The sequence below is a fragment of the Geotrypetes seraphini genome, chromosome 7 (assembly GCF_902459505.1).
Source record: "Geotrypetes seraphini chromosome 7, aGeoSer1.1, whole genome shotgun sequence".
NCBI classification, from domain to species: domain Eukaryota; kingdom Metazoa; phylum Chordata; class Amphibia; order Gymnophiona; family Dermophiidae; genus Geotrypetes; species Geotrypetes seraphini.
This window is the reverse complement of record NC_047090.1, coordinates 150,797,681-150,824,785: the sequence shown is the minus strand read 5'-3', so window position 1 is coordinate 150,824,785 and position 27,105 is coordinate 150,797,681. Positions and strand designations below refer to the sequence as shown.

The 27,105-nt window shown below is 45.2% G+C and overlaps 1 protein-coding gene across 3 annotated transcripts in view; it reads right to left on the bottom strand.

Moving 5' to 3' along the window:
- Positions 1 to 27,105, bottom strand: part of PPP1R36 (protein phosphatase 1 regulatory subunit 36) — an 86,798-nt gene that overhangs the window by 36,078 nt on the left and 23,615 nt on the right. For all 3 annotated transcript variants that reach the window (XM_033950959.1, XM_033950960.1, XM_033950957.1), the window contains exons 6-8: positions 25,980 to 26,078; positions 18,284 to 18,424; positions 694 to 736 (exon numbers count right to left, since the gene is read on the bottom strand). In XM_033950959.1, the coding sequence (XP_033806850.1) occupies positions 694 to 736; positions 18,284 to 18,424; positions 25,980 to 26,078 (283 nt within the window). The remainder of the gene's footprint in view (positions 1 to 693; positions 737 to 18,283; positions 18,425 to 25,979; positions 26,079 to 27,105) is intronic.

Sequence of the window (27,105 nt, the reverse complement as noted above, 5' to 3'; positions counted from 1 at the left end):
TTTGCTTAAATACTGGCCAATTTAGCCTAAGTCAAATTTAGGTTCCTAGCTGTAAAATACATAAGAACATATGCCCAAGATCTGCACAAAATCTGCCCATAACCCCGCCCAATGGTAGGCACCTCAAGCTAGGCGCCTACCTGAAAGCAGTAGGTGCCTACCAAGTTAGGTGTCTACTGAGTTAGGTGCCTATCACCCAATTAATTTTAATTTTTGTCCACTGTGAGCTTACTATTGCTCATTAAAGGCGCCAATTAAGCTAATTTAAAAATTAAGTTAGGCACCTAGATCGGCTAGGCATGCCATTCTAGGCACCTAATTTCAGGCACCGTTTATAGAATCTGGGCTTATGAGCTTTTATTTGCAGCTATCTGAGAATTTTTCTCCTATTTAGAATTGCCATTTAGCCCAATAGCACCAGTGACAATACTTGGCAAAGGCCACAGACCACAACTCCTTGTCAATCTAAGTGTGGATGTAGCTTATGTCCAACTAGTAGGTGTCATCACGGATGGAACCTCAAGGTTGGTTGGGACTACCCTACTATCCAAACAAAGGACTGCTGAATGGTCCCTCAGCAGTTTTCTTGCTCCCAGCTGGCTTCAGGAACAGTAAATCAAATCTAGGAATGAAACTCAAGTCTTCTATGTGGCAGTGCACAGGATTACTAACAGGCCAGCTAACATGATTTACCTCAAAAAATGTTCGGTCTTTGTGTGTTGTTGATCCTCTACTCCTGTCAAACAGAGAATAAAAGAAAAAAGAGATTAGGTTCTTACCTTGATAATATCTTTTCCAATAGATAGGAATGGTATGCTGAACCTTATAGCACTCTGTCCATTCTCGCGAGCATACTGCAGAAAGATATTAATCACAGCTTTTGAAACCTCCTCCTTCTCTCTGGAGTCTGCTGCCCCCTGCAGTTCATTCCAAAGCATGCAAGGGCTCTAGAGTAAAAGACAGGAGCAGGAGGGACATGAGAACTCCCTGAAGCCAAGGTTCTGATCTGCTCATATAACGTTATAACAGTTAATAATGAGACTGTAATGTATAAATTAACAAACATTACTATTGAACAGTAAAACATATCAAATAAAAGCAATAGCTTAAATATAAGTGAAGCTCAATTATCTCTTGAGATTCTATTTACAAACTGATTCTGAACTCATAATCCAACTGGCAGAGAAGTCTTAGCTATGTAGAGGACCATGAAGCATAAGGCAGAAACAGGCACATCAGAAATTATCAGACAGGGGATTCAGCATACCATTCCTATCTACTGGAAAAGATATTATCAAGGTAAGAACCTAATCTCTTTTTCCAGTGCAATAGGAATGGTATACTGAACCTTAGGGATGTACCTAAGCAGTTTCTGAAGTCCTGCGTGGGAAAGATAAGCCTGCTTTCAGTATCAAGGATCCAAAAGCAGAAAACAGCAAAACTATCACAAAAAAAGAAATAAACTGATCAAATCAGAAGACACATTTCATGCTCACCTGCAGAAAGAGAAACTGAAGGGGACAGCAGACTCCTGGGAGAAGGAGGTTTCAAAAGCTGCGATTGACATCTTTCTGCAGTATGCTTGCGAGAATGGATAGAGTACCCTAAGGTTCAGCATACCATTCCTATTCCCAGATAGACATGACATATAGAGATGGGGGATTCAGAACCCAAGGTGAGAGGAGTTAGGAGTCAAAAGCATTCTCAAAGAGGTGGGCTTTTAAACGGCCCCATTCTCTCATCCACCATCCCAAATAAACCAGCTTTAAATAGCAGTGTGTGCTAAAGGTTTATTTGTTATTACAGTTCTGCTCAAATATGTACTTTACAAGTTAATCTTGGAAAAAGGGGTCTCCTTGCCCTACCCTCCTCTTCCAGGCTTCAAAGATCTTATTCCCCATTTACTTTCCAGGTCTTCAGCATGCTGATGCCAGTTGCAGATAGGTTACAGACTAACTCTTAATCACACAATTGTCATCTGCTGAACATGACAGCAACATCATAATCATATTGAAAATGCCCCTCCAAACCATATAAGAGATAGCCAGCTGCATAAATCGGGATATTCAATGCTAGTGTCCAGACACAGCCTGGCACTGAATATTCATTTTTTTAAAACACAGCCAGCGACTAAAAAATGCTCACCAACTCCATGTTTTTTTTGTCATTTTACAATAGATTCTGGAGATAATACATAATGTAAAAATAAGAGATGATGCAAAATAAGACAGTTACTTTAGAAAGCATACATCTACATTTAACATTACACAAAAGGTTTGTTACATAGTTAATGCAGTGCCGTACCAAACAACAGCATTAGGTTCCCAATAACTAAGTTATAGTCTACACTGAAATGCAACAAATTTAAGAAGCAAGAAAGTAGATGATGAAGAAGAACCTGAATCTAGTCTCATAGGAACTTCTTTAGGTTATGCTTCCAATTACTAAGTCAGGCCATTAAAAATCATCAATTTAATGGTCCAGGAGATATATATATTTATTATTATTAAAGTTGTTCTAATGTTCTTCAGTTTGCTTAAAAATATTTTTATAAGGATTTATTAACTGCCTTTTTATGAAGAGTCTATATCTATAGAGAGATAAAGATTAAAAATAGACTATTAGAAATAATAGTATGTTACAGCATCAGTTCAGGCCAGTTCTGCAGATTTCTGCTGGAGAGAAAGCTTAGAGGTCATTTTACTAAAGCTCAGTGCTCCTTTCATGGGCTAAGAAGCCCCTAGGAATAAACTGGGCTTCTTAGCATTTAGCTCACACTAAGCTTTAGTAAAAGGCTCCTTTAGTTCTCGAGTATTCACTACATTATATGCAGAAATACCTTTTAAAATTGCCACCAAAAAGACTACCTACCAGATACTCAGTGCTATTTAATTTGCTAGGAACAACCTCTGGCCGGTTAAATAGCGTTTGGCTTGCTAACTGCTAATATTCAGTGGGTGATAGCCGGCTATCTTTGCTGAATATTTGTGGTTAGCAGCTAGCCATAAATATTCAAGCGCTGGTCAGCTGGGTTTAGCAGCCAAATTGAGCCATGTAAATAGCAGGCCTATCTTTGGCCATTATTAACGTAACCATTCAGCATTGAATATTGACTCAGCTGGTTGCTAATAAAGACCATACCCCCCCCCCCCTCAATATCTAATGCCAGTCACCAGAAATAACCTGGCATTAAATATCTGGACTCACTGGCAACCACAAGACTTAGCCAGACTGCTTCCCGCAGTCTGAATATCAACCCCTATTTACCTGTGTGCAAGTGAACGTTACAGGAATTGAGGATGGTGCTCCAGAGCTGTTACGTTCACTGGTGCATTTTTACGTTCCAGCATGAAGTTTTCACTCTAAAGATCAGCTCTGTCTTAATGGGCCCTCCCTGTGTGTGGTGAAACCTTTGAGTCACCGGAAAGTGTTTTTGGTTCAGAGCTCTATTTGTTGGAACAGGCTTTCTATGGATCTTAAGCATGCAGCTTCGGTATTACAGTTTAGAAAAAAATCTGCAAGTGTGGACTAGGGTGTTTAAATCCACTCGATCAGCAGCAGTCCTACAATCAATTTACTTTTTACTGCATCGGTCACATTGGACACCACAGAAAATCGCTAAATTTTCTAATAAAGATTCCAATCTATGCTGGTCCTGTGGAAAATTTGTAGGCACGCTACCTCACATGATTTATCTAAGCCCACATCTTAAACTGTATTGGGAAAAAGCCTGGAACCCTATATCCACCCTTTTAAACATTAAAGAACCCCCACACCTTAAAATTATTATTCTTGGTCAACAGGGCCTTGCACATTCTTTGTCTGAATCCAATGCCTGTTTGCTTAATATTTTACTGTTTTGGGCTATAAAAAATATCCTGCATTGTTGGAAGGACTTATCTAAAGTAGAATTCATCATTTGGTGGAACACGATATGCTTAACTACCAAATTTGAAAGCGTTATCGCTGAAAAACCTAACTCTACTAGTTCTTTCCACCAAATTTAGAGCACCGTCCAAACTTATTGTGCTTTGGATCATTGACATGTAGTACTTCAGTGTTAATATATGAGTTATCAAATGAAGCTATTCTTTGAAGCTTGTTGGGAACTCTTCATGCATACTGTCAGCCAGAGTTAAATGTACTGGTCTTACTATATATTGTCCTATGATCCAAACAAACAGACTTGTGTAGTACATTATCTCTAATCAAAAACTCACTTCTACGGTTAATTATGCTCTCAGATGTCTGCACTGTGTAATCATAAACAATTTTCTTTATAGCATTTGCAGGACGAAGGTATCTTTCATCGAGCTTAGTACCTGTGAGCTGATAAAGTGCTAATGCTTAGTGTTTTAACTACTATAAAGTGCTCTCTGTGCAAAATAAATAATTGAAACCGGCACTTATCTCTATAACAGCTTTAGTGCCGGTATCTTGGTTGTAGCGCTATGAACTTATACCCAACGGGGACCCGTTTCACCTATTAGCGGTTTCTTCAGGGGGTCTACTTTGCAACTACAATAAAACACATCATAACAAGACTCAACTTAAAATATTAAAGATAATAAACAAAGAATCTTTATAAGAGAATACTCACTGTGCAGCTACGCTCCTAACTGAAAAGCAAAATGGCGCTGTCAGTCGGCTTATAAGCTCTACACATCGTTGTTGAAATTGAGCTCACGAGTTAATTCACACTAACTGTTTGTCAATAAAGCTGTTTAGTACACGCAACAACTACAAAATTCAACTAAAGAATTTAAAACTAAAGAAACTGAAACTAAATAATTAAACTCAAAAATTAAACTCAAAAAGAACCCCAATCTATAGTAGTATTCAATCCTCTGGGTTTTAGGGTATCGAGTCTGAAAATCCAACGCAACTCCCGTTGGAGCAGTTTTTTCTGTCTATCGCCACCCCGGATGTTTGCAGTTTGCTTGTCAATGCAAAAACATCTTAATTCTTCGTTCAGTTGTCTCTTGTTCTCTGAATCATATTTGTCTTTATCCAATATCCATAGTAATAAAAAAGGCTGACAAAGGAGGGGCCATAGTGATATTGGATAAAGACAAATATGATTCAGAGAACATGAGACAACTGAATGAAGGAGTATATGAAAAAATTCCTTTAGATCCCACTAAAAGATTGCAGAGACAAATTCTTAAATTAACGGATCAGGGAGTTTTAGAGGGTTTTCTAACTCAAAAAGATCATAAATTTTTAAATAAAAAATTTCCAATGGTGCCAGCTTTTTATACTCTTCCCAAGATCCATAAACGATTAGAAGATCCTCCAGGGAGACCCATTAAGTCATCACGCGGTTCAGTTTTAGAACTACTCTCCCAGTTTGTTGACGAATTTTTAAAATATGAGGTTTTGAAAATCAGATCATATATAAAAGATTCAAGAGACCTAATGGTGAAATTAAATGAGATTCCAAAAGAGTCATTTCCTTTTATAATGGTGTCCTTTGATGTAACTTCATTGTACATAGCAATACCACAAGATGATGCTTTGGACATCATCAATCAAATTTTGGACAAAAGAGAGAGACCACATACTATTCCCACGGTGTTTTTGTTGAACTTAGCACGAAGAGCAATGAAGGAGAATTTTTTCTTGTATAACAACAAATTCTATAAACAAAAGAAAGGAGTGGCGAAGGGGGCAGTGTTTGCCCCATCAGTAGCCAATTTATATGTGGCTGAGTTTGAGGCCATTTGGATACAGAATTCTCCTTTTGAAAGTTGCATCAGCAGATGGTTTAGATACATTGACGATGTGTTAATGCTTTGGAAAGGTACAGAAGAAGACCTAAATCGGTTCACACAGTGGTTGAATAGTTGTGACTCAAATTTAAGGTTCAGTATGCATTACTCAAGCCACCAATTAGAGTACTTAGATTTAAAGATTGCTCAAGAAGATAACCATTTTGAGTTTGACATTTATGTGAAATCCACAGATAGGAACACTCTTTTGAACTTTTGCAATTGTCATCCAGCCAGTTTAAAGAAAAATCTGCCTTTTTCTCAGTTTTTGCGTTTAAAACGCAACTGTTCTACATCTAAAAAGTTTAAACATCAATCAAGTCCTAATGCATAAATTGGAAAACTGGGGTTATCCAAAGAAGATCATAAAGAAAGCTTTTAAAAGAGCGAAATACTATCATAGGGACTGGCTATTACAGGAAAAAGTTATCAATAAAGAGAAACAACCTGATGACACATTGACATGTGTTTTGAAATATTCATCTCAATCCCATTGCAGATCTTTCCATCTGTACTCACTCGGTCAAGGCTCTCTTACATCCCAATCTGCAGTCGCTGCACCTAACAGCTTGGTTCCTCTTGGTCAAATTTCAACATCACTGAGCTCTGGAACAACCTTACCTCCCCTCTTCGGAACTTGAGCTTTCTCCAAGTTTTCCGCAAACATCTGAAAACCTGGCTCTCTCAAAAAATGCAAGTCTCTCTCCAATTTAGGAATCAAGGAAACTCTTATATCTTGACATCCCAAGTCCTCTAAATTTTCTTCACACTTCTACCTCTAACCCTCTGTTGTAGTTCCTTCCTATTTCTCCTACTGTAAACCGCGTCGAGCTCTACGAACGTGGAGATGATGCGGTATACAAACCTAAGGATTAGATTAGATTAGAGATAGCGAGAATCCTGAAAGATTATTAAAACCCATCCAATTTTTGAAGATTTAGATTTACGCATAGCATTCTCAAGAGAAAGAAATTTGAAGGACATTCTGTCTCCCACTGTATGCATTTTGGATACTCCAGTTGACAGAAATGTGTTACCAGCAGGGATTTTCAAGTGTGGCAAATGCAGCATTTGTGATATTGCTGTATCCTTAAAAGAATTTATCAATCCATCTGATGGAAAAAGATATTCCATCAAACATTTTCTTACTTGTTCTTCGGACCATATAATATATATTATCTCTTGCCCTTGCAACAAACTGTACGTGGGGATGTCAACTAGACCTTTCAGAATGAGAATGACAGAACATAAATCTAATATCAAACGAAAAAGATCAAATGCTCCATTAGCAGAACACTGTAGGTTATTACAATATAGATTTTCTGAATTAAGATGTTTTTGCATTGACAAGCAAACTGCAAACATCCGGGGTGGCGATAGACAGAAAAAACTGCTCCAACGGGAGTTGCGTTGGATTTTCAGACTCGATACCCTAAAACCCAGAGGATTGAATACTACTATAGATTGGGGTTCTTTTGTTTAACTTTTTGAGTTTAATTATTTAGTTTCAGTTTCTTTAGTTTTAAATTCTTTAGTTGAATTTTGTAGTTGTTGCGTGTACTAAACAGCTTTATTGACAGTTAGTGTGAATTAACTCGTGAGCTCAATTTCAACAACGATGTGTAGAGCTTATAAGCCGACTGACAGAGCCATTTTGCTTTTCAGCTAAGAGCGTAGCTGCACAGTGAGTATTCTCTTATAAAGATTCTTTGTTTATTATCTTTAATATTTTAAGTTGAGTCTTGTTATGATGTGTTTTATTGTAGTTGCAAAGTAGACCCCCTGAAGAAACCGCTAATAGGTGAAACGGGTCCCCGTTGGGTATAAGTTCATAGCGCTACAACCAAGATACCGGCACTAAAGCTGTTATAGAGATAAGTGCCGGTTTCAATTATTTATTTTGCACAGAGAGCACTTTATAGTAGTTAAAACACTAAGCATTAGCACTTTATCAGCTCACAGGTACTAAGCTCGATGAAAGATACCTTCGTCCTGAAAATGCTATAAAGAAAATCGTTTATGATTACACAGTGCAGACATCTGAGAGCATAGTTAACCGTAGAAGTGAGTTTTTGATTAGAGATAATGTACTACACAAGTCTGTTTGTTTGGATCATCGGATGATTTAGTTGACTTGTTTCCATTGTGAAATATTTTAGTTTTCTTACTATATATTGGACACTAGTTGTATGGCCTTAAATTCAACATCATTTTATGTATATCATTTGTGTTATAAGCAACTAGTTGATTTCATGTTATAGTTACCTACTGTATATTTGTATATTTTTATTAATTGTATATTTCTACTGATTTCTATATTTTGATTATTTATCTTAAAATTAATAAAATATATTTTTTTTAAAAAGCTAAAAACGTCTCTGCTCTTGCGTTCTTTTGCAATCAGTAACAGCGAGTAATGAACCTGCAGTCAAGTCTCAGTCAAGAAAGCACAGTTACTTACCGTAACAGGTGTTATCCAGGGACAGCAGGCATATATTCTCACATGTGGGTGACGTCATCTACGGAGCCACAGCGCGGACAGCTTTTCAAGCAAACTTGATTGAAGTTTCAAGTTTGCTATGCTGCACCACGCATGTGCATGCCTTCTTGCCCACTAGAGGGCGCATCCCCACCTCATGGTCCTAAGTTCCATATCCAGCAAAGAAGCCATCCCCGGGGAGGAGGGTGGGTTGTGAGAATATATGCCTGCTGTCCCTGGATAACACCTGTTACGGTAAGTAACTGTGCTTTATCCCAGGACAAGCAGGCATGATATTCTCACATGTGGGTGACCTCCAAGCCAACCAAAAAAGGGCAGGTGGGAGGATGGCAATTTAGGAAAACAGATTTCGCAAAACTGACTGGCCAAACCGGCCGTCACTCCTGGAAACGTATCCAGACAGTAGTGGGAGGTGAAAGTATGAACCGAAGACCAAGTGGCAGCCTTGCAGATGTCCTCCATCGGAGTAGACCGGAGGAAAGCAACAGAAGCAGCCATCGCTCGGATCTTATGTCCCGTAACCCGACCAAGCAGCTCGAGACCAGCCTGAGCGTAGCAAAAAGAAATACAAGCAGCCAACCAGTTGGACAAGGTGCGCTTGGAAACAGGACGTCCCAACCGATTAGGATCAAAGGACAAAAATAATTGAGGAACCTTCCGATGAGACTTGGTGCGTTGCAGATAAAAAGCTAACGCCCTCTTACAGTCAAGAGTGTGAAGCACCACCTCCCCAGGATGAGCGTGGGGCTTCGGAAAAAACACCGGAAGAACAATTGACTGATTGTGGAAATCAGACACAACCTTAGGTAAAAATTTAAGATGGGTGCAAAGAACCACCTTGTCATGATGGAACACAGTAAAGGGCGGGTCCGCAACCAAAGCCTGCAGCTCACTAATCCAACGAGCAGACGTGAACGCAAGTAAAAAGATCACCTTCCAAGTGAGAAACTTAAGAAGAGACTTGTCAATCGGCTCAAAAGGAGGTTTCATCAGCTGAGCCAAGACCACATTAAGATCCCAAACCACAGGAGGAGGTTTCAGAGGAGGATTAACATTCACTAAACCCCTCATGAAACGAACCACCAGAGGATGAAGAGAGAGAGAACGTCCCTCGAGATGTCGATGGAAAGCAGCAATAGCACTGAGATGCAACCGAATGGAAGTCGTCTTTAGCCCAGACTTGGACAAATGCAACAAATATTCCAGAACCGAGGACACCGGAACCGAACTCGGATCGAGATGGTACGAGGAACACCAGGATGAAAATCTGGTCCACTTCTGGGAATAACAGAGCCGAGTCAAGACCTTACGCGAGGCTTCCAACACCTCCCTGACCGACTGAGAAACAGAAACTGAAGTCAGGGGGAAAGGAACCAAGCCGTCAGATGTAATGACTGAAGATTGGGATGCAACAGCGAACCCCGACTCTGAGACAGCAGAGAGGGAAAAACAGGCAGAAGTAGAGGCTCCCTGGCACTGAGTTGAAGGAGCAGGGAGAACCAGTGCTGACGAGGCCAACGAGGCGCAATGAGAATCATAGTGGCTCTGGATGACTTGAGATGAACCAACGTCCTCAAGATCAGAGGGAAAGGAGGAAACGCATAAAGGAACCTCCCTCCCCAGTCGAGAAGGAAGGCATCAGCCTCGAGACGGTCCTGGGAGTAAATCCGAGAACAATAGAGGGGCAGTTTGTGAGTCTCCGGGGAGGCAAACAGATCCACCCGAGGAGTCCCCCAGCGGTCGAAGACCTCTCGCAGAACTCGGGAGTTGAGCGACCACTCGTGCGGCTGGAGAAGACGACTGAGTTTGTAGGCCAGACAATAATTCTCTCCCTGAATGTAAACCGCCCGCAGGAAGATGTTCTGGGAGACCGCCCATTCCCAAAGGCGCAAGGCTTCCCGGCACAGGGACCAAGAGCCCGTCCCCCCTTGCTTGTTTACAGAATACATTGCCACTTGGTTGTTCGTCCGTACCAGGACTACCTGATTGCGCAGCAGATGGCAGAACGCCCGAGCTGCCAGAAAAATGGCGCGAAGCTCCAACACATTGGAACGTAGGAAGAGGGGAGACATGATCGAAACATTTAAGTACCTCACGGGACGTGTCGAAGTGGAAGATGATATTTTCTTTCTCAAGGGACCCTCGGCCACAAGAGGGCACCCGCTCAAACTCAGGGGCGGAAAATTTCATGGCGACACCAGAAAGTATTTCTTCACAGAGAGAGTGGTTGATCATTGGAACAAGCTTCCAGTGCAGGTGATCGAGGCAGACAGCGTGCCAGACTTTAAGAATAAATGGGATACCCATGTGGGATCCCTACGAGGGTCAAGATAAGGAAATTGGGTCATTAGGGCATAGACAGGGGGTGGGTAAGCAGAGTGGGCAGACTTGATGGGCTGTAGCCCTTTTCTGCCGTCATCTTCTATGTTTCTATGTTTCTATTGATGTGACAAAGACGGTCCTCCGCAGACCATAGACCTTGAGTCCGCAGACCGTCGAGGTGAGCCCCCCACGCGTACTCCGAAGAGTCCGTGGTCAGAACTTTGCGATGTGGAGGGATGAGAAAGAGCAAACCCCCGGAAAGATTGGAAGAGTTGGTCCACCAACGGAGCGAGCGTCTCAAGGAAGGAGTCACTGTTACAGGAAGGGAGAGCGGGTCTCGATCCTGAAGCCACTGGGAGGCCAAGGTCCACTGAGGGAGTCTCAGATGCAATCGGGCAAACGGTGTGACATGAACCGTCGATGCCATGTGGCCGAGTAGAATCATCAGCCGGTGTGCTGAGACGGAGCGCTGCAGAGAAATCTGACGGCACAGTCGAAGCAGAGCCTCCAGCCTCGAAGAGGGAAGGAACGCACGAAGGCGAACCGTGTCCAGCACGGCCCCGATAAACTGAAGGGATTGAGCAGGGCACAGCTGCGATTTGGGAAAATTCACCTCGAACCCCAGACGTTGAAGGAAGATGATAGTCTGTCGGGTCGCTGAGATAACCCCCTCCCGGGATGATGCCTTGATCAGCCAATCGTCCAGGTAGGGGAAGACCTGCAGCCCCTGAGATCTCAGGGCAGCCTACCACCATACACTTTGTGAAGACTCGAGGAGATGAGGCCAGCCCGAAGGGGAGGACACGATACTGAAGGTGCAACTCCCCCACCTGGAACCGTAAGAACTTGCGGTAGGCGGGATGCACCGGAGCATGAGTATACGCTTCCTTCAAGTCTAGGGAGCACATCCAGTCCCCCTCCTCCAACAGAGGGTAGAGAACCGGAAGCGACAACATACGGAACTTCTCCCGGACCAGGAACTTGTTGAGCTTCCGGAGGTCCAAAATGGGGCGTAAGTCCCCGGTCTTCTTTGGGACCAAAAAGTAACGGGAGTAGAACCCCCGCCCCCGTTGGTTTGGGGGGACCGGCTCCACCGCCCGAAGGCTCAACAAGGCCCTGGCTTCCGAGAGTAGAAGAGGAAGCTGGGTTCGGTTGCAAAGAGATGCCCCCGGCGGTTGTTCCGGCGGCGTGGCCGAGAAGTTTAGCGAGTAACCCTCGGAGACGAGACGGAGCACCCAAGCGTCTGACGTGATCATAGTCCAGGCCGAATGAAAGGCCCGCAGCCGGCCCCCGATGGGCAGGGGGTCCAGAGAGAGTGTGGAGGGGGCCCGCCCCCATCCGCTCATCACGTCAAAAAGACGGCGCCGGCTTAGACGCCCCTTGCGTCTGAGGTTTCGGCTGGGCCCCTCTGCCCTGCTGCGGTGGGCGCCTGGGCGGAGGCCTCGAGAATGCTGGTGTGGACTTTTGAGGGTATCGCCGCGGCGGAGGTCTAAATGGCTTCTGCGGCGTTACCCGTGGTTTAGGACGGACCAAGGAGGCGATGGAGCGCTCGTGTTCGGACAGGCGTTTGGTCGCCGCCTCCAAGGACTCATCGAACAATTCCGATTCGACACATGGCAGATTGGCTAGGCGCTCCTGCAAGTTCGGGTCCATATCAACCGTTCGGAGCCATGCGAGACGGCGCATCGCTACTGCAAAGGCGGAGACTCTGGAGGCCAACTCAAATGCATCGTAAACCGCATGAAAAAGGTATAGGCGCAGCTGTGACAAGTTGGCCACAAATTTACCAAAGTCCCCCTTATGGGAATCCGGCATGACCCCATGATAACGGGGTAATGCCTTCACCATCTGCCTCAGATAAGATGAAAAAGTGAAAGCATAATTAAGGACCCTGGCCGCCATCATGGAATTGGAATAGAGGCGGCGACCAAACTTGTCCAAAGTCCGCCCTTCCCGCCTGGGAGGGACCGCAGCGGAGACCCTAGAAGGCTGGGACTTCTTTAACGCCGACTCTACCAGCAACGACTGGTGAGACAGTTGCGCCTTCTCGAAGCCCTTACATGGGATGGTACGGTACTTCGACTCCATTTTAGATGGAACCGCTGTGACTGTAAGAGGGGAGTCCAATTCTTCAGGAAGGTCTGATGGAGGACTTTATTAAGAGGCAGACAAGGGGTCTCCCTCGGGGGAGAAGGTAAATCCTGCTCCTCCACAAACTCCTTGGTGTATTGTGAACCAGACACCAGATCCAGGTCCAAGGCCCTCCCCATATCAAGCACAAATCTGGAAAAAGAGGAGGGTTTGGACGGAGGGGAGGGCGATCGAGAGGCCCGCGTCTCCAAAAAGGAAGGGGAAGCCTCACGGGAATAACGGGGTTCCCTACCAGACCCCGAGCCCCAAGAGGCCGCCCCGAGCGATCTCGACGGGGTCGGGGACCGCCTATGCCCCGAGGAACCCCTGTGTGAAGTCCCCGGGGTACGAGGCACCGAGGTCTGCCCCTTCCGTTTTGGCGAGGAGTCTCTCGACAACCCTCCCTCGGAGGAACGGAACAACCTCGGATTATCGAGGCGGAGCTCCGAGACACGTAGCGTCTCAGCCCCGGTCGGCGAGGAGCGACCGCGCCTCCGAGGAGACCCGCGAGAATGCTTGGGCTTCCTCGGCCGGCGCTTCGCCCGAGGCCGACCCGAGGGCGAGGAGCCCCGGGAGGACCTCGACGAGGAAGAAGTGGAAGAGATCCTCCGAACTCTCCGCACCTTGTCCCGAGGCCGCACACTCCGTTCCGACTGGTCGACCGAGGTCGAGGGCAAGGTCGGGGTCGAGGCCGGAACCACCCCGGGGGCCGAAGTCGAGGGCACCGAGACCGAGGCCGCCGAAGCCGGGGCACTCGGGGCTGAAGCCGGCTGCAGGTGCGCTAAGGCGCCGGACAGCTCCGAGGTAATGAGGGCACGGAGCAAGTCCTGAAAAGCCGGCACCGCCATCATGGCTGGTAGATCCGGGGCCGGCGGGTGCTCCCTCGAGGGCGACCTCGGTCTCGAGTATTCCCGCGGGGCACCCGACTTCGACACTCGGGGCAGGGCCGAGGACGACCCACCCGCCCCCGTCGAGGATCCCGAGGATGGCTTCTTCGAAGTTGGAGCTGAGGAAGGAAGAGAGGACTTACGCCCCGTCGACTTCGAAGTCGAGGCCGTCGGCTTCGAGGAAGCAGGATGTCTCGGCGAGGCCGAGGGAGTCGAGGCCGAGGTCAAGGCCGGGGCCGAAAACGAGGCCGACGTCGAGGCCTGCTCCGCGGGGTCGACAGCAAAGAGCTCCGCCGTTCTGGCATGACGGCGGCGGAGAGCTCTTGGCTGAAAAGTCGAGCACCTGGGACAGGAATCGGTGGGGTGCTCGGGACCCAAGCAAAGTAAGCACCACCGGTGGGGATCGGTGAGAGAAAGTAGCCGATCGCACCGGGTGCACTCTTTAAAGCCCGTCAAAGGACGGGACATGAAATCGAAAACGGCCGGGAACGGAACGAGGTCCCACGGCCGCGGCTACCGGGAGCCCCCGGAGCCAAACGAAAATTTATTTTATTTTTTTTTTCGACGATTAACAAACACACGAACGAATAAAAAAATAAAGCAAGCACAGCGACCGAGAAAAACGACTCAGACGCGGTGTCAGAAGGCAAAAAAAAAGAGAGAGCACAATTTCCACAGGGCTTCTGGCTCCGCGGAAAAAACTGAACTGAGGACCACGAGGTGGGGATGCGCCCTCTAGTGGGCAAGAAGGCATGCACATGCGTGGTGCAGCATAGCAAACTTGAAACTTCAATCAAGTTTGCTTGAAAAGCTGTCCGCGCTGGGGCTCCGTAGATGACGTCACCCACATGTGAGAATATCATGCCTGCTTGTCCTGGGATAAACAGCAATTAAGTAGTTCTGTTTCTGTTGTTCATCGTCGGTAGTATTGCTATATGTTTGTTGGTCAAATTGTAATATGTTTATTGTATCATGTTGTTTTGCTATCTTATTGATATGTATATATGAACTCAAGATTGTCTGTTCTTTTTTCTCTTATTGGTACAAAGTTCTCATTACTATTATTATTATTAAATATAATTTAGAATGTAAACTGCTGAGGTCTGTAATATGGTGATGCGGTATAACAAATGATAATAAACATAACATAGCATATGTGCTGTATGTAAAGGATGTAATTTTTTATTTCTCATTTGGATGTCTTATTATACTCTGCATAGAATTACAGGATATGCGGAATATATATTTTTAAAATAAAATAAATACGGTAAATATTATTCTGGATTCTGGATTCAGCAGAAGTGTTCCCAGGGTGAGGCTAGGGCAGGGAGCTACAACACACAGAGGTCATTTAAAAGGCTTGCATGACTTTTATACATGTTAAACAAAAGCATTAGAAAGCCATTATTTGCACATGTAGATCTGCAGCAAGCAGTTTTCAAGTGAGTATTGGAGGGCCAGATAAGTGCGTTCGCATTTTCAATTGTGCAACGGCGATATATGATTACTTTAAAAAACCCCAAATAAACAGATGTCAGCATTTATAGGCATAAACATCAGCAAAGTGCTCATCTCAGTGGTGTGTAGAACTTCAAAAATAAAGGCTTTAGGGAAGGGCAGTTTCATTTCCGTTTTCTGTCAAAACCAAGCGGCCAATTTCAGTCGAAGATTTAGTTTTGGCAAAGATCAAAGAACCTGGTTTCAGTCGGGCTCTAAATTACATCTTATAAATTTGAGTTATCAAGTTCTATTCTTCTAGACTGCCGCCGAACTGGGGGATCTCACTTGCTGCTCCATGTCATTCGTGTTTTTGAACCCTTGCCCCCAAAAACCTGCATGCAGTCCACCTAAAAGAACAGTTTCATAGTTTCATAGTTTATTTAATATTTGATTATTCGCCTATCCAGAATTCTAGGCAAAAATACAATATAATACTCCCCCGAAATTCACGGGGGTTCCATTCCAGGAACCCCCCGTGAATTTAAAAGGCAGGGGAGGCAGGAGAGGGCAGCCGGAGCATCAGCGGGTGAAGAAAATCAATGGCGGTCTACTCCGACCGCCTAGTCCTGTAGTACAGTCGGGCTACACTAATCAGGAGCTGCTTTGACACGCAGCTCCTGATTGGTGTAGCCCGACTTTACTACAAGAAGAGGTGGTCAGAGCAGACCGCGAATGAGCGAGTCCGTGATTCGCGAACCACAAATTCCCAGGGAAACACTATAGATAAAAAAAGGGGAATACAAAAATAGGACAAAGACAAATACAAACTACACTACAAGGACAAAAATAACAGTTAACAGGAGGGAAAAGATAACAATAATGGAAAGAACAAAGAGAAACAAATGTTATACTACTGTGACTCTTTGGGCAAAGACAGAATAGAGGGTAGAGAGAGGAGGAAAAAAGAAAAGGGGGGATGGATAAGGTTCAGAAATTATTATTTTTTAAACAAAAGGAAACCTTAATGTTCAAAAGCATCTTTGAAAAGGAAACATTTCAATGCTCCTTTGAATCTCTGTAAATTACCGTATATACTCGAATATAAGTCGATCCGAATATAAGTCGAGACCCCATTTTTCCCACCAAAAATAAGGAAAAATGGTTGACTCGAATATAAGTTGGGCGGCTTAATATTCAAGTGCCCTGCCCTGTCAGGCTCTGCACCCAGCTCCCTTTCTGCTAGACACTGCACCCAGCACCCTTCCCTCCCTCCCCTGTCAGGCACTGCATCCATCCCCTTTTCTTCCTTCCCTCCTTCTCCTGTCAGGCACTGCACCCAGCTCCCTTCCTGTCAGGCATTGCATACAGCCCAGCACCCAGCACCCTTCCTTCCCGTGAGAATTCGCAGGAGCCATTATGGAAGCCACTCGGCACTGAGCAGCAGAGCAAAATCGCGTGCCTGCTTGTGCTTCTCAGTGCTGCTGCCGAAGACACTCACAGAAGCATGTTAACAGCGGGGCAGGAACTTGGAAAGTTTGCTCTTGCCCGCTGCACCTCCACCAACAATGATCAGTAGAGGTATGAGCCTGAGTCTAGGACAGTGAGGGCAGCAGGGTGAATGGCAGTGGCCTGCAAAAATTTTGGAAGGGTGTGTATTGGCTCAAATATAAACCAGGACCCCCATTTTGGGGCCAAGTTTTTGGCCCAAAAATCCCGGTTTATATTCGAGTATATACGGTAGTTTCCGCTCTTATGTGTAAAGGCAGAGAGTTCCAGATTGCAGATAGCTATGTGTATTTTTATGCACCTATTTAGCTGGACAATTTTATAAAAGGCTTTTTCTGCGTGTAAAATGCATATCAGTAAGTGAAAGCCTTGTGTCGTAATCCACTTGTACAATTGTATTGAAACAAAAGGATATAAATCAAATAAACATGCTATGGGGCTCATAATCGAAAGAGAAAAACGTCCAAAAACAGGCCTAAGTCGGCACTTGGACGAACATTTCTCAAAAACGTCCAAGCGCCGATAATCAAACCGGGTTTTGGTCGTATTTCTAAACAACTTAGGCCCTCATAGTGCCACTCAACGTCCAAAGCTAAACGGGGCATTTCAGGAGGTGTGTCGAGGGCGGGAGTTGGGCGGGACGAGGGCCGGCTTAGACTTAGTCGTTCAGCATGTATAACCAAAAGTGATACAGCCCATGATCGACGGAACTTGGACGTTGTGACTTAGACCATTTGAAACATGGTCTAAGTAAAAAAAAAACATCTAACCTCACCAGATATGCACTGAAAACACATAAAACAGACCCCCACACACTACCCCAGTGGTCACTGACCCCCCCCCCCAATAAAAATTTTAATCACAACTTTAAAATTCAGCCTCCAGACCATCATCACTTGGCCGCCTGGCATAGGAAAGCCTAGTCATCCAGCACAGAGGCAGCTTAAGTCATCTTGGGAGTGGGTTAGGGACCCATAGAGAGGAGGACCCATGCACATAAGCCCCTGTAATCACTGCATTGATACTTAAACATGTGCACTGCCCTATACACCCCTAAAACCCTTTTTTACTGGCATATAAGTGGCTCCTGCAGCCATAAGGGCTATTGGGGTGGTAGATAAGTGGGTCTAGGGGATTCTGGAGGTAGTTTGGGGGGGCTCACCGTCACCTATAAGGGAGCTGTAGTGAGGAGAAGCCATGGCACCCTGTTTGTGAAGTTCACAGCAGTGCCCTGTAAGGTACCCCACTATTTAGGTGCCCTGTCTGGGTGTTCTGTCCATCACTTTGCAGGCCCCTCCCACGTCCAACAGGGCTTGTTCTAGACGTTTTGGACTTGGACGGACAGTTGGACAAAAATGTGCTTTAAAGATCGACGTTTTAGCGGCTTGGATGATCAGATCTTCAGGACATATAATTGGACGATTTTCGAAAGTCAAAAGATGTTGGACGTCTCTTTCGAAAATGGGACTTGGGCTCTTTTTGACTTTGAACGACTTGCGAAATGGATGTAAATGGACTTAGACGTCCCTTTCGATTATGCCCTTCCACATATCCTATTACGTGTGTTTAGATTGTAAGCTCTTTCGAGCAGGGACTGTTTTCTTACTCTTTGTGACTCTGTACCACGCTGCATGCGTCTGGTAGCGCTATAGAAATAATAAATAGTAGTAGTACAAAATAAATATAGTTCCCTAAAATGCTACTGATCATGAATAAAGTGTACTTACCTTCCGCAAGTCATGTGGTGCAGGAGAGGCATTTTCCAGCCCAGCACAAGGATACCATACATGTGTGCAAGGTGTTTCTGGGCTAACTTTGTTTGAAGTAAAGCATCTGTCATTTCTTTTTCATCAGTTGCACTACATTTACTGTATGACATGAAATATAATTGAACAGTGATACTACTGTATTGGGAAGTTTTTATAGTAATACATAGCTGGGTAAATTTTCAAAGGTTTAATTTTGAGCTACACAGGTGAAAATAGGGGGCTAAATTTTCAGCAATAGTGGTCAGCCTATTCATGGAAACCCCAGCTGCAGCATTTAAATTAATATGTGTATTCAGTGCTACTGCATATATGTGTTCACAACTGATCGTGGCCTACCACTGTCCATTTGGGCCTACACTAAACACACTCTGTATTGCAGCTGAGTATTGTCCCTACATGGATAGAGTCATATTGCCTCCCTAACTCTGCCCCTCCATTCTACAAATACCTCCTAATTCTATATCTTAGTACCTACATATAAGCACTTACAGAAAACTAGCACTTACACACATGAATAAGTAATATCTACATTTTAAGAATGTAAAGTAGGCCTCAAGACATGGCTATTCACATAAGCGTTCCCACTCACTTAGCATAAATTTTATGAACCCCTCACCATAGCCAAACCACTCACACAGATTCATCTTCCACAAAATTGTGTTCCTAACTCTTGACTATCACCCCACTTTATATGCTGAACAAATGATATTCTGATGTTCTATTCCCATCGGATAGAATCCCATTTTAGACTGTCCTCCAAATCTTTCATTTTCTACTCCACTTTTACATGCTGAACGAGTGATACGCTATTTTCCTATCTACACATTGGCATTCTTTCCCTACTTTGACGAATCTCTTTCTTAGACTATAAACCGCTTAGACCTGTCCAATATAGAATTTCCAGAATAGCAAATGTAAATACACTCCAGGAATTTTGTGCCAAAATTATACAGAATAATATTTACAATATTCTATAAATATACATAGCATACTTGATTTCCAGTCAGCCATAGCTCCCCAGTTGAGTATCTTCCTCTAACATAAGACAAGAACACTTCTCCCACCCCTCCTCTGATCAAAGAAGAAATTGAACCACTTTTAAGAAGCAACTCCTTCCTTTTGTTTCCTTTCCTCTCCTTTCCACCTTCCTTTTAATTTTTTTTACTTCGATGTATTTTATTCTCCCACCCTAACCACACTACCTTATGTATCAAACCAGTCTAAGTCCTGTCCGTTAATTATGTAAATACTTAGTTAATGACCTTTTTTTTTCTTAGAACTATATTTTAATTTTAATATTGTGCAATTTTATATCATAATTTTACTCTGTAAACCGATCAGATACTTGCTGAAGGTTGGTATATCAAATATAGAATCAACTTGGAAACTACAGTCTTCAGGAAAGTTGGAGTAGGAAGAAAAGGAGGGGGAGTAGCATTATATGTTAAAGATAATATTAAATCCACACAATTGCAAGATCTACAGGGTAAGGAAGAGGCACTGTGGGTCAAAATGAAAGAAGGGCATGGAAAATGCAGTCAAACCTTGGTTTGCGAGTAATGCAGTTTTGCAAGTGTTTAGCAAGACAAACAAAATATTTTTGCAAATTGTGACTCGCAAACTGAGCATTGACTCAATTTGCGAGTCCCCCCGCCCACGAACGCCGCTGCCCCCCCACCCGCCGCTAACCAGTATCACACCCCTCGCAAATGCCCACCCACCCAAACTGAAGCCTTACCCCCATCTGGCACCGGCGCGCAGCACCAACCCACAGGAGGTGCCGGTGTTGGTGCCTTCAGATCGAGCTGCTTGACGGACTTGGCCTTCAGCATCTGCACATGCTCAAGGCCTTCTGGCTCCCGCCTCTCTCCGATATTCTCGGAGAGAACGAGATTCTTGGAGAGAACGAGAGCCAGAAGGCCTTGAGCATGCGCAGATGCTCAAGACCCAGTCCGGCAAGCAGCACGATCATCGGGAATTGGCACTGGCACCTCCTGTGGGTTGGTGCTGCATGCTGGTGCCAAATGGGGGTAAGGCTTCAGTTTGGGCAGGCGGGCGGGTGTTAATGAGGGGAGGCGATGCCAGTTCGCGGAGGGGTGGCATTTGTGAGCGGGGGGGGGCGATGCCGGTTCGCAGGGGGATGTGGAAGCGCCCCAGTGACCTCGGGGGTAGGGGGGTCTTTTGAGGATGTGGTGGGGTGAAGCAGCGCTGGTGGCCGTGGGGGGAGGAGGATGTGGAACCAATCAAGCGAGTTTCCCTTACTTCCTATGGGGAAACTCGCTTTGCTATACGAGTAATTTGGTTTACGAGCATGCTTCTGGAACGAATTATGCTCATAAACCAAGGTTCCAATGTATATTAATATCGGTGTGATATACAGGCCTCCTTCACAGATGGAAGAAGTGGACAGAGATTTAATAGAAGACATTCAAAATATGGCTGTATAAGGTGAAGTACTACTAATAAGGGATTTTAATATGCCAAATGTTGATTGGGGTATCTCTATTGCGGGATCTCCTAGAAGTAGAGAGATCTTGGATTCTCTACAAGGAGAACTGTTTTAGCAGTTGGTAATAGAATTCACGCGAGATGGAGCCTTACTAGACTACGGCCTGGATTCTGTGACTGGCGCTATTGTTGGCGGCCACCTTAAAAGCGGCCGCCGATTGTGTGACAATCACTCGACGGCGCCATGTACAGAATTGGAAAGTTAGGGTTTTACTGGCCTACATTTCCGGAGTCTACCTATGATGTGGTGCCTCCGCGGGCGCTTTAGGCTGCCTAACGCTACTTCTGGTGTTAGCCACGCCCACAGTGGCATTAGGCGGCCTAAAGCACCTTGAAACTCAGTTAAAAATGAATAGATTTTTTTTACTGAGTTTGGACACCTATTAGTGTGTAAAAAAACAGCACCATTTAGAGAATCTGGGCCTTAGCGATTACAAACAGGGAGAGTGTTTCTATTGTTATAGTGTGTTATCATTTGGCATCTCGTGATCACCACATGGTGTGGTTTAATAGTAAGGCAGATGTAGAGAGGGCTCATTCAAAGTGAAGGTTCTAAACTTTAAAAAAAAAATAATAACTTTGCTCAGATGGGGGATTATTTCAAGGAATTGTCTGGATCGGAACATCTGGAAGAAGTAGGAAAGCAGTGAGCAAAACTGAAAGGAGCTATTGTAAGGGCAACAAACCATTTTTTAATGAAAAGTAAGTACCGTATATACTCAAATATAAACCAGGATTTGGGGGACCAAAAATTTGGCCCAAAAATAGGGGTCCCGGTTTATATTCGGGCCAGTGCCCACCTCCTAGAATTAGTGCAGGCCACTGCCAGGCTCTGCACCCTGTCCCCCCTCCCTGCCCTGTCCTCGTACCTCCTCTGCTGATCCCTGGTGGTCCAGAGGTGCAGCAGGCAGGAGCGAGCTTTCCGCACTCCTGCCCTGCTGCTAATCTGGTTGGTGGTGGCTGCCACGATATTGGGTTTCGTCAGCCGCTTAGCGGCACCAAGCAAGAGCGTGCTTTGGCACTGCTACTCGGCACTGAGTGGCTTCTTGACTGGCTCCCACAAATTCTGACAGGGGAGAGAGGGGGGCTAGTTGCACAGCCTGACAGGGGACGGAGGAAAGGAACAAAGGAAGTGGGCTGGGTGCAGAGCCTGACAGGGGTTGGGAAGGAAGGAGGGAAGGGGGCTGGGGTGCAGTGCCTGGCAGGGAGGGGGTTGGGTGCAGAGCCTGACAGGGCAGGGCACTTGAATATTAAGCTGCCCGACTTATATTCGAGTCAACCATTTTTCCTCCTTTTAGGGGGAAAATTGGAGTCTCGACTTATATTCGGATCAACTTATATTCGAGTAAGAGGAAAAGAAGACCACTTTGATTTTCAAAAGTAGTAGCTGAGAAGGTAAAGAAAAAGAGATTAGCTTTCATACACTGCAAAAGATCGCAGAAAGAAGACAGACAAAAATATTTGGAATAGTTAAGAGAGGCTGATCGAATAGTCAGGAAAGCAAAAATGCAAACGGAAGAAAAAAATAGTAGACACGGTAAAATGGAGGGGGAGGGAGACAAGACATTTTTAAAAATATATTAGTGATAGGAGAAAGTGCAAAAGCAGCATTGTGAGACTCAAAGGAGAGGCTGATAGAGATAAGCCTGAATGCTTAACAAATATTTATTTATTTATTTGCTCAATTATTTAGTCCGTCCTCCCAAAGGAGCCCAGAACAGTTCTTTTCTGTGTTCACAGCTGAAGCACCAGGAGGGACCACAGAAAACAAAAGCAAATAGAGATGGAGGTGTGGCAGACCCTGATCTATTTTCCAAGGATTGTGTTCAAGAGGAGCTCACCAAACTAAAGGTGGATAAAGCAATAGGGCCAATGATGTACATCTGAGGGTACTGAGGAAACTTAAGGAAGTTCTGGTGGCTCCGTTGGCTGACCTTTTCAATGATTCTCTACAGTTGAGAGTGGTACCAGAGGATTGGAGAAGGACAGATGTGGTTCCTTTCCACAAAAGTGGAAGTAAGGAAGAAGTAGGGAACAACAAGCCGGTAAGTCTGACCTCTGTGGTAAGTAAATTACTGGAAACGCTTTTAAAAACAGAGAATAGTGCAGCTCCTTCCCGCCCCCTCCCCCCCCCCACACACACACACTGCTGCACACACGCTGCTTCCTTTCTCCCATAACTTGTAACATTCCTGGCGCGAGCAGCAACTCCCAATGTGCTGTTGCACCTGCGTGGGCTCTTCTTCTGATGTCACTTTCTAGGTGCAGGTCCAGGAAGTTATGTCAGAAGAGCCGATGCAGGTGCGACAACTCGAGCCAGGAACATTACAGAGGTACAGGGGAAGGGAAGCGGCGAGCAGTGAACTCTTACTGAGAAATTACGAGCTAAATCCACATTTAAAATCCAGTACCAGGCACATTGTGAAGTAAACCAAACAAAGCAGAAGCTCGAGTCGGCAGTCCAGAAAGGTAGTAATAGAAAGTGGACCCAGGTAGTGGCATAGCAAGGGAGAGCAGCGCCCTCCATCGACCTCTTCTCCCCCCCCTGCCGCACATGAGCTCCCATCCTTTTCCTCATACCTTTAAATGTCTCTGGCGTAATCAGCATGCTGCCCACATCAGTGTCGGCTCTCCTTTGACATCACTTCCTAGGAGCGGGTCCCAGAAGTGATATCAAAGTGAGTGCCAAAAAGGTATGAGGGAAGACAAGGGGTGTGCGCAGCAAGGAGAGTAGCGGGGAGTGAGCGAGTAGGCAGGCAAACGAGCGAGTTGGGGGGGCAGAGAGGAGGAGTGCCACCGCACCCTTAGGAAGACTGCGTCTGGGGCGTACCGCACCCCCCTTACTACGCCATTGGACCCAGGTCTGTAAAAATATTTTATTCTGTAATATAAAACATATATTAAAAAGAGACCCAACTTGGCCGTGTTTCACCCCATGAAGGGCTGCATCAGGAGGTTAGTCCAAAGTAGTTAGTAAATGAGTTATGTCAAGCAAATGGAGGATGTGGTAAGAGCAGATAGCATAGCTGGCTTTAAGAAAGGTTTGGACAAGTTCCTGGAGGGGAAAGTCCATAGTCTGTTATTGAGAAAGATATGGGGGAAGCCACTGCTTGCCCTGGATTGATAGCATGGAATGTTGCTACTCCTTGGGTTTTGGCCAGGTACTAGTGACCAGGATTGACCACCCTGAGAACAGGTTACTGGGCTTGATGGACCATTGGTCTGACCCAGTAAGGCTATTCTTATGTTCTTAAATTACCAAACTGCTTCGTTTAACTGAATTCCACAAGCACTTCACCGAGTCTGTTGCCCTGAACTCCATCTAAAGCAGCGGTCTCAAACACGCGGCCCACAGGCCACATGTGGCTCTCCAGGTTTTATTTGCGGTCCGCAGTCTGGAGGCATCATTCTCTTCCTTTTGGAGCAGCAGCCGGCTCGTTCGTTCAAAGCCGCGGGTTGGCGGCTCTTTGCGCTATCCATTCCTGCATTGGAAGCCTCTCTGATGTCACAACATCAGAGAGGCTTCAAACGCAGGCACGGATCTCGCAAGGAGCCACCACCCGCGGCTTTGAACGAACGAGCCGACCAGACACGCTGCTGCTCCAGTGGCGTACCAAGGGGGGGGCGGTCCACTGTTCTCCCTAGAGTGCAGCTCACTGCTCGTCTAGAGTAGTGGTGCCGAACCTGCTTCCCTTCCCTTCTCACTGCTGCCATCGGGGATCAGGCCGGCACCGTGTTCTTTGATCTCCCTGCTTCTCTTCCCTGCGGGGCCGACCAACTCTCGTGGCCCGACGTCAATTCTGACGTCGAGAGGATGTTCTGGCTAGCCAATCGCTGCCTGGCTGCCCGGAACGTCCTTTCCGACGTTAGAATTGACGTCGGGCAGCGAGAGTTGGTCGGCCCGGTGCAGAAGAGAAGCAGGGAGATCTCTGCCTGTTCCCGATAGTGGCAGCGGCAGCGGCCTATTCCGCGGCGGCGGTGGCATGGGGGAGGGCAGGAAGGAAGGAAGACAGAAAGAAAGAAGGAAGGTAGGGTGGGGACGGGAGCCAGACAAAAAAGCAAAAAATGGTGCACGGAGGAAGGAAGAAAGAAGGAGGGGGGACAGGGAACCAGAAACAAAGCAAAAAATGGGGCACGGAGTCAGAGAAAGACAGACAGAGAAAGAAAGAAAAAGTTGGGGGAGGGAATGAGGTCTGGAGGAGAGGAAACATACAGGAGGCAGAAAGAAGGGAAGAAGTTGGATGCACAGTCAGAAGAATAAAGTGCAACCAGAGACTGATGAAATTACCAAACAAAGGTAGGAAAATGATTTTATTTTCAATTTAGTGATTGAAATGTGCCAGTTTTGAGAAAGAAAAGATATTGAACTTTAAATGTGGGTGCTGCAGAAAAAAATAGAGTACTCGGAGGGCCGCAGAAAAAATAGTTAATGTCTTATTAAAGAAATGACAATTTTGCATGAGGTAAAACTCTTTATAGTTTATATATCTTTCCTTTTAACTGTTAAAGGAAAGTTTTATAAACTATAAAGAGTTTTACCTCATGCAAAATTGTCATTTCTTTAATAAGACATTAACTATTTTTTCTGTGGCCCTCCAAGTACCTACAAATCCAAAATGTGGCCCCGCAAAGGGTTTGAGTTTGAGACCACTGATCTAAAGCAAGCGAAAAGAATGTGTGCATACTTGCTCTAACCCTGACTGCCGGCCCACTGCTATATCTATGACGATACAGCGCAAATTTTTTTTTTTTCCCTCGGATATCTATTTTGCGCTGTATCGTCGACCCATTGCACATACAGGCGGTTGTTCTTTATCCATTTTAATTGTGGTTTGTTGTTTACCTTACTTACCATGGACCCCTGAAGAAGGCATGTTTTCCGAAACATGGACCGTGTTGGGTCTTTTGGTTTGTAAAAAGGTGGTATTAGTTACCGCATTTAACATTGGGTAAAATAAATATAGCCTGCATCTTGTACATACTGTCTGCAGTTTCTTTTTTGTTTTTTGTATCTGAACTTATACCATTCCAGACATTCTTGTCAGAAGAACGCATGCTATGTAATGTTCTTTGATGGTTTCCAAGGACAAGCCTGCCTTAAAAAATATTCCATTATTAACAATGATGAAGTCTATTCTGTACTTACGCTATGATGGACTTGGGATTTTTCTCCAGTGAGGTTTTATTCAAAAAACAGGATAGGTAGAAAAGCAACGCCATAAAGAAATCATCAAGTTGCTGACTCCTTGTGAGAATAATAATGGTTATTATTAAAATAATATAAACAGATTATCGTATTTCAGGTAACAGCTATAGTAATTTGTATATTCATAGCCCAAGTCACCAAATAGGATCCCATTATGTTCATAATTAGTGCAATTAGGTATTTTTTGGCTTTAAAAATATACAGTCTGTTCTCACTATTCGCGGCAGTATGTCTCCCGAAAATCTCCATGAATCACAATAAAACAATAAGTCTACAGGAAAATAGATATTATGTTCCAACCATACATATGGTTCCTCATAACTGCGGAAAGTGAATAATGGATCCCTATAGGAAAAAGAGGGTTAGGTTCCTGCAAGTGAAAGACCTTGACAAAAACAATACAGAACATTCAGAATGTTGCAAATGTTGTATATACTCAAATATAAATCGATCCAAACATTAACCAATGCAACCTTTTTTTCCCCATAAAAGGGGGAAAAAAGGTTGACTCAGGTATAAACCAAGGGTTTATATTCAAGTATAGGTATTGGTAAGCCGGGACAGGAACAATCCCTCCTTGCCCTGTCCTGACCTTGAGTCCTGGTGGCCCAGCAGTGAACCAGGACAGGAGTAACCCTCCCCGTCCCCTGTTCCAGCCAGCTCAATCCCACCCTACCTCCCAGACCCTACAAAGGCCTACCTTGCACATAGTGGTGTAGTGAGGGTAAGAGGCACCCGGGGAGGTGGTGCCCCTCCCCCACATACCCCCACCTCCACACGCTCCTTCTCCGCCCCCTTCCTGCCATGCGCATGCCGCTTTCCTTCCCTGTACCTCTGTGACGTTCCTGGCGTGAGCAGTAACCTCCAAGCTGCTGTTGTGCCAACATCAGCTTTTCCTCTGATGTCACTTCCTAGGCACAGGTCCAGGAAGTGACATAGGAGGATGAATCGACGCTGGCGCGGCAGCAGATTGGGGGTTGCTACTTGCGCCACTAATGTTACAGAGGTATGGGGGAAGGGAAGCAGCGCACATACAAAGCAGCAGGGGGGGGCGGAAAGGATGGGT